This window comes from Rhamphochromis sp. 'chilingali' (assembly GCF_963969265.1).
Source record: "Rhamphochromis sp. 'chilingali' genome assembly, chromosome: 2".
Classification (NCBI taxonomy): domain Eukaryota; kingdom Metazoa; phylum Chordata; class Actinopteri; order Cichliformes; family Cichlidae; genus Rhamphochromis; species Rhamphochromis sp. 'chilingali'.
In genome coordinates, this window is record NC_137930.1 from 23,997,159 (window position 1) to 24,009,767 (window position 12,609).

Consider the following 12,609-nt stretch of genomic DNA (forward strand, 5'->3'; position numbering starts at 1 on the left):
AAAACCAAACACTTAGCTCAAGTGAGGGTGATTGCATAGTATGTACGCCTGGCTCTTAGTTCTCAGCAGGTCATTGTAGTGCAAGAACATTTACTTCCAAAGTGAGATATGCAGTAGTTGGAAATATGACTCTTAAAAGACTGTTTGAAAGCTAATAATTTAGATGAAGTGTACATAACAGTCCAGGAAAAAAGTAAATAGACCCAGTGATTCAACACCTTGTAGAAACATTTTTAGCAGCAACAGCTTTTCAGTATGACTATCAGTGTCTCTCAATGTTATGGAAAAATTTTGGCACACTCTTCTGTACAGAGTTGGTTTAGTTCTTTCTGGTTTGCAGATATTTAGTTATGCACAGCTCTCTTGCATAAAAGTCCAGATCTCATTTAGACTGAGGGCTGGACTTTGACTAGGCCACTGTAACACCTCCATTCTTTTCTTTTTCAGCCATTCTGTTATAGATCTGGTGCTGGGCTTGGGCTCATCATTGTGTTGCATGACTCAGTTTGGGCAAGCTTTAGCTGTTGGACAGATGGCCTGACACTTGATTCTAGAGTATTTTGGTCTACAGAGGAGTTCATGGTGAAGTCGATCACTACAAACTGCAAAACAAGCCCGAATCCTCAGCCCTCCACCACCGTGCCTAACAGCTGGTATGAGGTGATTGTGCTGATATGCTGTGTTTGGCTTTTGCCAGATGTGGGGCTGTGCTATATGGTCAAACATCTCCACTCTGGTATCGTCCATCCAAAAGATAGTGATGAAGAAGTCTTCTGGTTTGTTCGGATACAACTTTGCAAACTGAAAACTAGCCACCATGTTCTTCTTTTTAAAGAGAAGAGGCTTTCTCCTGGCGACCCTTCCCAACAAACCATACTTCTTCAATCTTTTTCTAATTGTGTGGTAATGAATTTTCTTCTTCTTCTTTTTTGCAATTTCTCCAATTATTGTACAGTCTTGGGGTAAATTGCTGGAAAGATTGTGACATTGTGTTAACCCACACCTGAATGCTCCAAACCAGCAAACTTCTGCTTTTATAGAGGTGCTCACACTTGCTGATGATCAATTAATAACGTATAATTAGCGGCACCTGGCTGCTACTTAGCCTCTTAATTCCTATGCAAAGCAATAAGGGTGCACGCAGGTCTTCATAGACTTGCATAGTCCTGTGAAACCTGACTGCACATGTTGTTTTATGAGTAGATATTTTCTAAAATGCAAAATATTTTCTTACAGTGAATTCAGATCATCATAGCAAAATAAAAAGGCTACGATTTTCCATAAGCATGCCCTAATTTCCCCTCCTTACTGCACCTGTCTCTTAGCTCTTATCACTTCCCTGTCTTCTTCCTCAAAGATTGGGAATAGTAGACATATAAAATAAGGGATAAAAACAAACCCCTATATTGCTCAAATAACATTAAAGATGATAGTGAACACTGCCGGTAGAAGTTACATCACTCCAGAAACTCCCAGCCTACACAGTGCATTTCATACATTAGCACCACATAATGACCAGAGATAAAGCACACGCCACACAATGAAGGAAAAGTAGCACGCTAAAATTGTCTATGTATGATATGGTACAATATGTGCACACATGAAAATTTTGCACACATGACATAACTTCAAAGTTTAAATTTGGAACTCTAATTAAGAAATGGCCGATCCACATTTCGGATCAAACTCGTGCATAGATAGATGAAGCATGACAGAAACAGCATTTATGCTAATAGGGAGATTCCAAGCAAACTATTACTGGCCTGGATCTTACCAGGCAAAATTTATAAGTTACCAAATCACAACAAACTACATAACACTACTCAGATCAAGAAACAAACACACAAATGCAAAGAGGGAAAGGTAGACCGAGGACCCACACAGTCGATGCTATGCAACTTACAGTAGCTGGTGAAGCTCGTGCGGTCTGGGTTGCAGGGTGGGGTCCAGCACTGTCCATGAGGTAAGCCCCAGAACTGCTGCTGATTACCTGACCCCCCGCCAGACCCATGCTCATTCCTCCAGTGCCCCCTCCTCCATTGTTGGTCATGCCATGTGACGTCACCACAGTGGACACCTGTGCTGAGCTTCCCTGTGTGTCAAAGTAGTTCCCTCCACTGTTCTGGCTGTATAGCGCTGGCTCTGAGTAGGAGTAGGTTCTTCTGTTTAGAAGAGATGACAACAATCAGCCAGTGTGCCCAAAGTAAGGATATAAAAACTACAAACGTTTATACATGGTAAATTTATTTAACAGACAATTTAAAAATAGGTGTTATTGTGGATTTTGTGCTTTTAAGATAATTAAGTGCGACAGTGGTGCACTGGTTAGCACTACACACTACCTAATTTGAAATGTGACTCTATTGAAACATCAACCACCAGCATGATACAGTGGGGCAAAAAAGTATTTAGTCAGCCACCAATTGTGCAAGTTCCCCCACTTAAAATGATGACAGAGGTCAGTAATTTGCACCAGAGGTACACTTCAACTGTGAGAGACAGAATGTGAAAAAAAAAATCCATGAATTCACATGGTAGGATTTGTAAAGAATTTATTCGTAAATCAGGGTGGAAAATAAGTATTTGGTCACCTCAAACAAGGAAAATCTCTGGCTCTCACAGACCTGTAACGTCTTCTGTAAGAAGCTTTTCTGTCCCCCACTCGTTACCTGTATGAATGGCACCTGTTTGAACTCATCATCTGTATAAAAGACACCTGTCCACAGCCTCAAACAGTCAGACTCCAAACTCCGCCATGGCCAAGACCAAAGAGCTTTCGAAGGACACCAGGAAAAGTATTGTAGACCTGCACCAGACTGGAAAGAGTGAATCTACAATAGGCAAGCAGCTTGGTGTGAAAAAAATCAACTGTGGGAGCAATCATCAGAAAATGGAAGACATACAAGACCACTGATAATCTCCCTCGATCTGGGGCTCCACGCAAGATCTCATCCCGTGGGGTCAAAATGATCATGAGAACGGTGAGCAAAGATCCCAGAACCACACGGGGGGACCTGGTGAATGACCTGCAGAGAGCTGGGACCAAAGTAACAAAGGTCACCATCAGTAACACACTACAACGGCAGGGAATCAAATCCCGCAGTGCCAGACGTGTTCCGCTGCTGAAGCCAGTGCATGTCCAGGCCCGTCTGAAGTTTGCCAGAGAGCACATGGATGATACAGCAGAGGATTGGGAGAATGTCATGTGGTCAGATGAAACCAAAGTAGAACTTTTTGGTATAAACTCAACTCGTCGTGTTTGGAGGAAGAAGAATACTGAGTTGCATCCCAAGAACACCATACCTACTGTGAAGCATGGGGGTGGAAACATCATGCTATGGGGCTGTTTTTCTGCCAAGGGGACAGGACGACTGATCCGTGTTAAGGACAGAATGAATGGGGCCATGTATCGTGAGATTTTGAGCCAAAACCTCCTTCCATCAGTGAGAACTTTGAAGATGAAACGAGGCTGGGTCTTCCAACATGACAATGATCCAAAACACACCGCCCGGGCAACAAAGGAGTGGCTCCGTAAGAAGCATTTGAAAGTCCTGGAGTGGCCTAGCCAGTCTCCAGACCTCAACCCCATAGAAAATCTGTGGCGGGAGTTGAAAGTCCGTGTTGATCGGCGACAGCCCCAAAACATCACTGCTCTCGAGAAGATCTGCATGGAGGAATGGGCCAAAATACCAGCTACTGTGTGTGCAAACCTGGTAAAGACCTATAGTAAACGTTTGACCTCTGTTATTGCCAACAAAGGTTATGTTACAAAGTATTGAGTTGTATTTTTGTTATTGACCAAATACTTATTTTCCACCCTGATTTACGAATAAATTCTTTACAAATCCTACCATGTGGATTCATGGATTTTTTTTTTCACATTCTGTCTCTCACAGTTGAAGTGTACCTCTGGTGCAAATTACTGACCTCTGTCATCATTTTAGGTGGGGGAACTTGCACAATCGGTGGCTGACTAAATACTTTTTTGCCCCACTGTATACAGTGACATAGCATAAGTCAAGTAAGCACAAAAGTAGCCTAAGCAAGATTTTCCCTGGACATTAGAAGTAAAATAGGAAAAAAAGGCTCAACACTGATTGTCACATTATATACTGAAAAATATTTTCTATTTGGGATGTTCTATCTTGGGTCAAGCTTTTTAACCAGCCGCTTAAAGTCATGCTTTTCTACCATGAAACCGAATCAATAATGTCCATCCACACTTTGTTCTTCCTGTTCCATGTAGTGCAACTAAAGAGTGCAGATACTGATGCTTTCTTGAGTCATGTGTTTACTTTTGGGTTGCACATGACCAGCTGCTAACATCCTCTGGAACAGCCTGGTTGTGCTCAACAGTATGTTTTTCCGTCAAACGGTGAATCATGTTTGTTGTTTAAACTTTGAGTGGAAAAGGTTTTTTTTTGCATATTTTGCAAAGTATTGTGTTAGAGATAAATCGACATCGGACGCTGAGATGGGCCTCACGCAATGACATGACTGTGCTTGTGTCACTGCTGTACATGCTAGGGAACATTAAAGCATGTAGTTGCTACAGCGACGATGTCATGATAAGACACTTTTATATCCTGTATTATCGCAGCTGATATAACACGGCATAGCCGTACTTCTGCATTTTGTTTGCGTCACATATCGGCTTGGGCTTGTTATTGAGTGTGGATCTAACTCTATTCCCTAGACTCAAGAGACTCTTGGAAAGCCTCACAATTTAAAAGAAAAGACTACTTCAGGTCATTTTCAGGTGACTAAGCACCATCAAACACAGGTCTCCACACCACAAAGAAAAGAAATCTAACACAAAAACAACCATGCACTCCCACCAACATCATGTGCTTGTGACATGAATGATGGTGTGAAGAGACCAGGGAGGAGAAAGAACAGGCTTCAGAGATTTTACGTTAATATCTGTGGAGTGGTGTATGAGAAGTCTGGCTAAGTGACTCACATGGTGCCATTGGTGAAGACGCCACTGTTTTCCTCGACATACTGCACCTGTGCTGGGTAAACATGCTGAACCTGTTGAACAGTCTGGGCCTGGAAAGATAAATCGCAAAGGTTATTAATTAATCAACTTGTTTACTACACTTCTATATTGAACTAAGTAATACAAACATCCATTTCATGTGCACTGGCACCAGGCAGGCTGGACATACCTGCTGCTGGACGGGGACCTGCTGGGTGGAGCCAGTAGGCTGGACAGGCACAGTGGTCTGAAGAGGGACAGTGGAGGTGGAGTCAGCGCCTGCTTCAGGGGTCTGCATGGCGCCTAAATAAGAAAGGGAAAACACTAAATCATTGTAGACCAGATGGTCTAACCTGTAAAGCAGCTTTTTACAGAAGTTTAAAATTAACACAGGACAACGTTTTGTTAATTACAATGTATTTAATCTAATATAGTGCTGAATATAAGAAAAGCTATGCTCAAAAATGTGTGCAAATTTTGAATTTGGCACCAGCAACACATTTAGAAAAAGTTGCGACCAGAGCAACAAGAGACTTGGTAAGTTATGTAAAGATATAACCTGGTGAATTGTGTCACTTCACCAGCAGCATAGAGGAATCCTTGAGCGTGAAAGACTTTTATGGACAAATAGGTACAGGTTAAAGCTCATCAATGTAAAAGTACAAGGAAACTGGGGGGAGTTTCATCATCTGTGATATAAGGCTGAACAGACAAGACCTTCAAGGCCTTGTGAAGTACTGCATTGAGGACAGGGACAGCTCAGTTGAGAAAATGAAATCATGGACTCATGAAAACTTAATGTCCTTGAACACAGTTTGTTGATGTATTTAAAAAAGAAAAAAACACAAATAAAAAAAGAACAAAACAAACAAGAGACCCTGTATAATCATAGTGTTTTCTGTATGGGAGGACGGATTGAGGTAAAGTGGAAAGAGGTTTGACCAGGGAAAATGATTTTTGGAAACAGCAAACACCTCTGGAGTGAAAAAAAGAAACAGACCATTCAGCTTTTTAAATGCAAACACTTCAAAAGCCAAGCATGCCAATATGGCAGTGTAATGCACATCTATGGAATACACATTAATGCTGAGTGATATATATAACTTTGAGGGGAAAATATGTTGCGATTTGGGGAATCTTTTTACAGAAAAGGGTTTATTTCCTGCCTAACCACATTGTGCATCATAATAGCATGGTTATGAGTTCAAATCTGCTAAACTGGCCTGTCTGTAGTCTGGACCTGGTGACTCGATCATCTGGACCATTACGAAAGCAAAATATGACAAATAAGGCCCCAAACTGTTTGAGTAGCTAAAAAAAAGCCTACATCAAGAATGGAATACCTGTTTTGCTTGCTCCTCAAATTTAACGACTGACTTTTCAGTCAACATGTATAGATTGTTGTTAAAAGAAAAGGTACTGTACCTTAGTGTTCATCATGCTTCTGCCCACCCCGAAAAAACAAAAAATGTAATACTCTATTCACAGCTAAATAGGGGGTTTATATTACTTGTAATTATCAGTGTAGCACACAGCTAATACTAGTGTGCAATCAAAGATCAATGAACACCAGTTCTAATAGGCAAATACTTTTGATGCACCACCCAATCCACATGATTTGGTTAGGCCACGACATAAAATGTAGGAAACCTTAGGTACCATCACAGAGCCTTGTATGTTCTACTGAAATCAATGCTAATAAAACAGCTCTAGACCAATCCTACGGAAACACCTGTTTCTGCCCTCTGGTACTCAGTGTGCCGAGAGCCTCATGCTTCAGTGACGCATGATCCTGTCTCCATGTTCACAGCCATAAACCAAGTTAATATTTAACAAACTCCAAACAGATGCTGCTTCTCATTTCTCTAACCGGCACTACTTTTACAGGTTTATGTTACTTAAGACTTGCATGAAATAGTATTAACAAAAACCCCCAAAACAAAAAAACTGCCAAGAACAAAATACCTCATTACAGATCTTTACCAGATGGGTTTAGTACTAACCAGAGACCTATATTCTACATCTATATTCTACATCTTAAATTTAAGACTGCATTTATATACCTACTAAGACAGACTTTGTGAAATTAAGGACAATAGGGAGAACAAACCCGATGGTGAACCTGTGTTTGTGAGTTAATAATAGTATGGCTACGCTCGGCTCCATTCCTTTCCTTTCTAGGGAAAGGCCACCTCCTTCCCACCACAGTTTCCATGAACAAGCCTCTCTTGGTTAATTAAGCTGGGTCTCCCAACAGCTTCAAATCTCTGCAGGGACAGCTCGATCTGTCCCTTCACCTGACACTGGCTCCTCTCTTTAGACAAAAATTATCACTTGATTCTTGTTGAGGTGACTAACCTCAAATGAAAACAACCGGGTAGAGTCAACAGTAGTAGGTGCAATGAAAATGAAAGAAATAGCAGGGCAAAAGGAAAATCTCCTTAAGACACTGAAAGTTAGGACAATACGCTGACATTCTAACAACAGGATTAAACCTTTACATGCATGCTACAACAAACCAGTAACTTGGTTTAAAAGCTGGTGAATCCAAGCTACCAACCCTATTAAAGGGCCACACCTCACAAACTTCAGCTTTGAGTTCATAGGAAAAACCATGATGGTGTCTATCACAGGTGTTTAGCCACCATTTCCTCACACGGCTTCATTGTGTCTTGATTTTATTCCTCTGTATCTCTAGGACTGGCATTCTTCCCTCATTTGCTGTTTTGGTCATGGTGGCACAGACTGTCTAACACTGTCCATCAGAAATCTACAATAGATGTTCAAATGATCTGGTTATGGCAAGCCGCAGTTAATAATTCACATTGTTTTCATACCCGCTGATCTATTTGGTAAACTTGTTTGCCCTTGTGCAAAGGGGAGTCTGATATTAGAAAACACCACTCCCTTCAAAATAGAAATGTTTCATCATAAGATAAAGGTGACCACTTGGAATAACTTTGTATTGATTTGTAGTGACCTTTCCATCTAAGGGGGCAAGCGGACCCAAACCGCATCAGCAGAATGTCCCCCACAGCATAACAAGGGTCAAGGGTTTAGGTTTTTCCTTTAATCTGTCAACCATCTGCATATGAATGCTGAGAAAGGAACTACTTTGAGAGAGGACGTAGGGTTATATTCCACAATGCAGGTGGAAATCTCAAGTACAACTGATCCCACCTAATCGTAGGAAAATAGACCCTGCACCGCAGCACACTCTTGCTGCCTCACCTCAGCCCCCTCCATAAAGAGACACAGACACACACACACACACACACACACACACACACACACACACACACACACACACACACACACACACACACACACACACACACACACACACACCTCCTGCCACACCATTCAGTCACTCCCTTGTGGCCCACTTAAATGCTGTGCTCCACTGAGCAAGTGCAAGCCCTACAAAGACTCAGAGGAACAAAAGCCACCAAGGAGTGCAACATTTTGCTCAGAGTTTTTTTCCCCTCCTCAGTTTCTCCCGCTAATGCCACAGGCAACAAATAGTAAAGCAGGAAAGGTTCACAGTCACAGCTACCAGAAAATACAAAGAACTATAATTTGCCTCTCTAATGATTATGTATGACAAAGTTGGAGTTCTTATGCATTAAGCCAAGACATAAGAACAGGTGAACAAGCTTGAAAAGTACACCACACTCAAAGTCTCGCTTTCTATCGCTCTTTCTCTTTCTCACACAAACACAGCACCACGATCACCGCTCATACAGCACCTGTGAGATGTAATTGGGAGCTGAAAAGGGAGGGGGTAGGGGGTATGCAAAGTACCACGTTTGTTTAGGAGCTGTGTTCTAAGATTGTAAAGCAGGAGTTGTTTGTAAGGACTGCCGATTCTGATTTTGATGTGAAAAACCTGCATAAATAAAAGGCAAGCATTAAACATTAAAACACTGATATGCCCAAAAACGCATAGCTGGAAAATTAAGTGCTGATAACTATGGTCATCTAAAATCTAAATGCATCCTTTATAATCTTTACGTGTCCCCCTTTTTACATTACTATTGAAAAGCTGTGGCAAATAACAAAACAAACGTGCTGCCGAGCGATGAAAATGGCTGACTGAATAATTGAATTAATCAGCCCCTCTTTAAGTGATTGGAAATGCAACAGGATCCAGGCAGCAGGTGGCATGGTACTATTTCTGCCCTAGTGGACTACAGGTAAGTGGTAACATGATCTTATAACTAGCAGTCTCCAACATCCTGTTTATGTGTGTGTGCATTTGGTGGGAGGGATGACCTATTTTGGGTTGTATATGCAAACAGATTAATACATTAACATTATTTTGAGCTTTAGCTTTTATTTTACAGGTGGTATGAATTACTCTGGTGCAGTGAGGTCCAGCTGCAGGTGAGAGACAGGCGTTTCTCGTACAAAATACATAAGCAATCGCAGTGAAAAAGCCAAAGATGACCAACAGTTGTTGTGTATTGTTTCTGGATGCCCTCTCTATGACGGATGCATACAAATAAATGAAGATGGTAAAGAGTCCCCACAATGCTGCAGATGTGCCCATCTTTCCCTTCTCAGCACGCGCGCGCGCACGCACACACACACACACACACACACACACACACACCTGTTCTCTTGCCTAAGGGAAATCAGAGGTTGCAGGTGAACAGGTGGACTCGAGAGTAATTGTGATGCAACGTTAAGAAACCTACTTTTTTATAAGAAAAATCTGCAATCAGATTAAGGAATGTTCAAAACGTGAATGAAATACAAAAACAGAATAGTTTTACTCAACTCAAAAGCAGCCTGGAATGCCCACAAACAAACAAACCCCCAAACAACCTCCTTTCTGTTGAGTGCCATAATAAAAACAACACACTTAACCCTCCTTCAATTCTTTGATACTCAGGGTACAAAAAGATGAATTATAGAAATACAAAAATGAATTTCTGTCTTTAACACGGAATCAATAATTCTGCATTATTCTTATTGTGAGGATGGGGTGTATTAACTGTTACCGGTCCATTTGCTGAATCAATAATACAGATTAACAAAACGAGTCAAGAAAACATCACGCTGTTTAAAGGATAATCCGTTAAGTGTTGTTTTCCTCAAAGGTGCCCACTGCAAAACTTAGCCTTGTGTTATCAGTCAGCTTATCATTGCCATCTGATGCCACAAAGAGGGCAGATGGAGAGCTAGCGAAGCTATCTTGCTCCCTAAGACAAAAGGGAAAGTAATGGCTTAGCTATTGTCAATAGCAGTAAGTGTGTGTGTGGAAGGCTAGCTCACAGCACTTTCCATTGCTAATCGACGCACTGATCTTGTATGAGCAAACAGCTGAACCACCCGAAACACAAACTTGCAATATCCCCATAACGTTACCCTCTCCCCCCCCCCCAAAAAAAAAGAAAAAAAAAAAGAGAGATACCAACAGGCATTGTCAGAAGGCATCGGTGGCGTTAGCAACAGACACCTGCTCCTGCTCCAGCTGACCAGTTAGCATCACTGACTAGCCAAGACCTACGCTACCATTCAGCATGACAAGTTTAAACAAATAAGTTACGCAGAAAACACAATTTCCAGTCCAGCTGGACGCGTTTCGGCCAGTTTTAGCCTCACACAACGCAGTAAGAGGCCGTAGCTAGCTAACGGTAGCGAACAGGACCTCTCACAGCAGTGGGCATTACAGGCAACGTTAGCAAGCAGGCTAACACGTTACAAAGAAACACCCTCGCTAGCAAACTACCCCAGCGATTCATCGAGCCTTCATTCATCAGCAGACAAACATAAACCCAAGCGATAATATTTTCTTCAAAAGAACCAAACAAACTACAACGTGACGCCAGAAGAGAACTGTGCGTTGGCTAAAAATAGTAAAGAGTTTAAGCAAACCTGAGCTGTGGACTAGTTGATGAAGATGAGGATGGTGGAGGAGGTGGTAATGATGGAGAGAGAGGTTGTTGTTGGTGGGTTACAGTCGCCAGGACTACGGTGACTATGGCGCTGCCTCACTGGGCAACAGTTGCTATAAAACTGCAGCGCGCAACATTACAGGCAGGTGGGAGGAGATTATAGCGCACCTAAAACTTAATTAAACACAAAACCATCTAATCATTTATTTCTTCATATTATATATAAGGATGTTAAATAAAAAAAGAAACCAAGAGATTACTAACAATTAGTTTCAGGTGCAAAGACGATGTTGTATTCTTTTAATATAAGTCTTTAACTAAGATTTTTGTTTCTCTCAGGCAAATTTTATGAGGATATCCAACCACGATTTAGGACCTCCATAATAACGCTAATAGTGTGACTTCATTACTTCGTTTCTGTACTATCATAATTATGATCTGGCCATATGCTGATGGTGATTCCAGCGTGTAATTCTGTTGTAAGCAATTTTGCAATTTGCAAGATATTATTGTTATTATTTGCATTGTGATCAAAGATAGAGATAGATTAATATATGGTTAATTGTAAATTTTAATAATCCCAGTAACTATTATTTGTTACAGCAAGAATCAAAGTTCTCTCGTAAGGGCTCGAGTCCTTTTCTCTCTCATTGAATGTGTTTAGTTTTCTACAGATACATGTTTTTCCTTTTGCTATTGTGTTTAATCAGACTCAGAATTTAGAGAAGAAATGCTTGTCACTGTTTTATGTTTAGAACAGGCCATGATCCTTTTGGGACCATTTATACTGACAAAACAACAAAAACAAAAACAAAACTAACAAAATATAATAAAACGTGTTTGTTAGGATAATCAAGTGCTGGGATATAATGGGGGATTTTTTGTAAAATTAAAACTGAGTGAATCACTCAATTTATTAACCTGTTAATAAACTGCAATGGGTGCAGATTTGTATTCATAATTGTCCACAGTCGATGCTTTGTGTGTCTTACTCACTACTTGACAGCCATTCTCCACTGTTCTCCTTACTATTTACTGACCACAATTTAGCATTTCTGCCAAAATTCTTACTATCCATTGCATCTCACTTTGTGAACAGATATGTTGTAGTGATGCATATTGTTACTGTGCTACCTCGTGGTCTTTGGTTATGACCTTTCTGACATGCTGCAAAACAATTGGTTGTTTTAGTTAAAAGGCCATAGGCTGTTTTTTATTTTATCGTCAACAAATCACAGGGCCTATGCTAGTAAAAATTTTCAACTTGAAACATGTTATTCACTAAGATCAGATGTTTGATTCAAGTGTTCTGATTTAATTGCTCCCTTAATTTTACGAGGAGCATTTTGGTAATACCTGCACAACTTTAAAACTGGGACAAGTGAACAAACAAAAGACAGCATTGTTAAGAGGCTTCCTACTGCGTAGAAAGCTTAACCAACCACCTGTGTCCACTGCACACTGCACTGCTTTTTTTTTTTTGATTTACAGTACTAAACAGATGCTTTTTAGAAAAGCTGTTGTCGTTGTTGCTAAGCAACTACTGAAACCCCCATCTGAAGCATGACTCTCTTGCTAAAAATTATTTTCAAGTAAAACAGTTTGTTCTTTCAATTTCAAACAAGAAGAAAGCACTGCTGTGAAGACTGTAGCCAAATGGACCCTTGCACGCTTTTTATACTGAAGCACGGCAGTTGGCAGTTAATTATTTTTGTAATTTACATT

At 40.8% G+C, this 12,609-nt stretch overlaps 1 protein-coding gene across 1 annotated transcript in view; it reads right to left on the reverse strand.

The window, feature by feature from the left end:
- rfx3 (regulatory factor X, 3 (influences HLA class II expression)) overlaps nt 1–10,999 on the reverse strand; it is a 23,243-nt gene extending 12,244 nt beyond the window's left edge. The window contains exons 1-4 of the mRNA XM_080872352.1: nt 10,865–10,999; nt 5,172–5,284; nt 4,964–5,052; nt 1,904–2,162 (exon numbers count right to left, since the gene is read on the reverse strand). Of these exons, the coding sequence (XP_080728478.1) occupies nt 1,904–2,162; nt 4,964–5,052; nt 5,172–5,279 (456 nt within the window). The 5' untranslated portion in view covers nt 5,280–5,284; nt 10,865–10,999. The remainder of the gene's footprint in view (nt 1–1,903; nt 2,163–4,963; nt 5,053–5,171; nt 5,285–10,864) is intronic.
- Between the last annotated feature and the right edge of the window lie 1,610 nt (nt 11,000–12,609).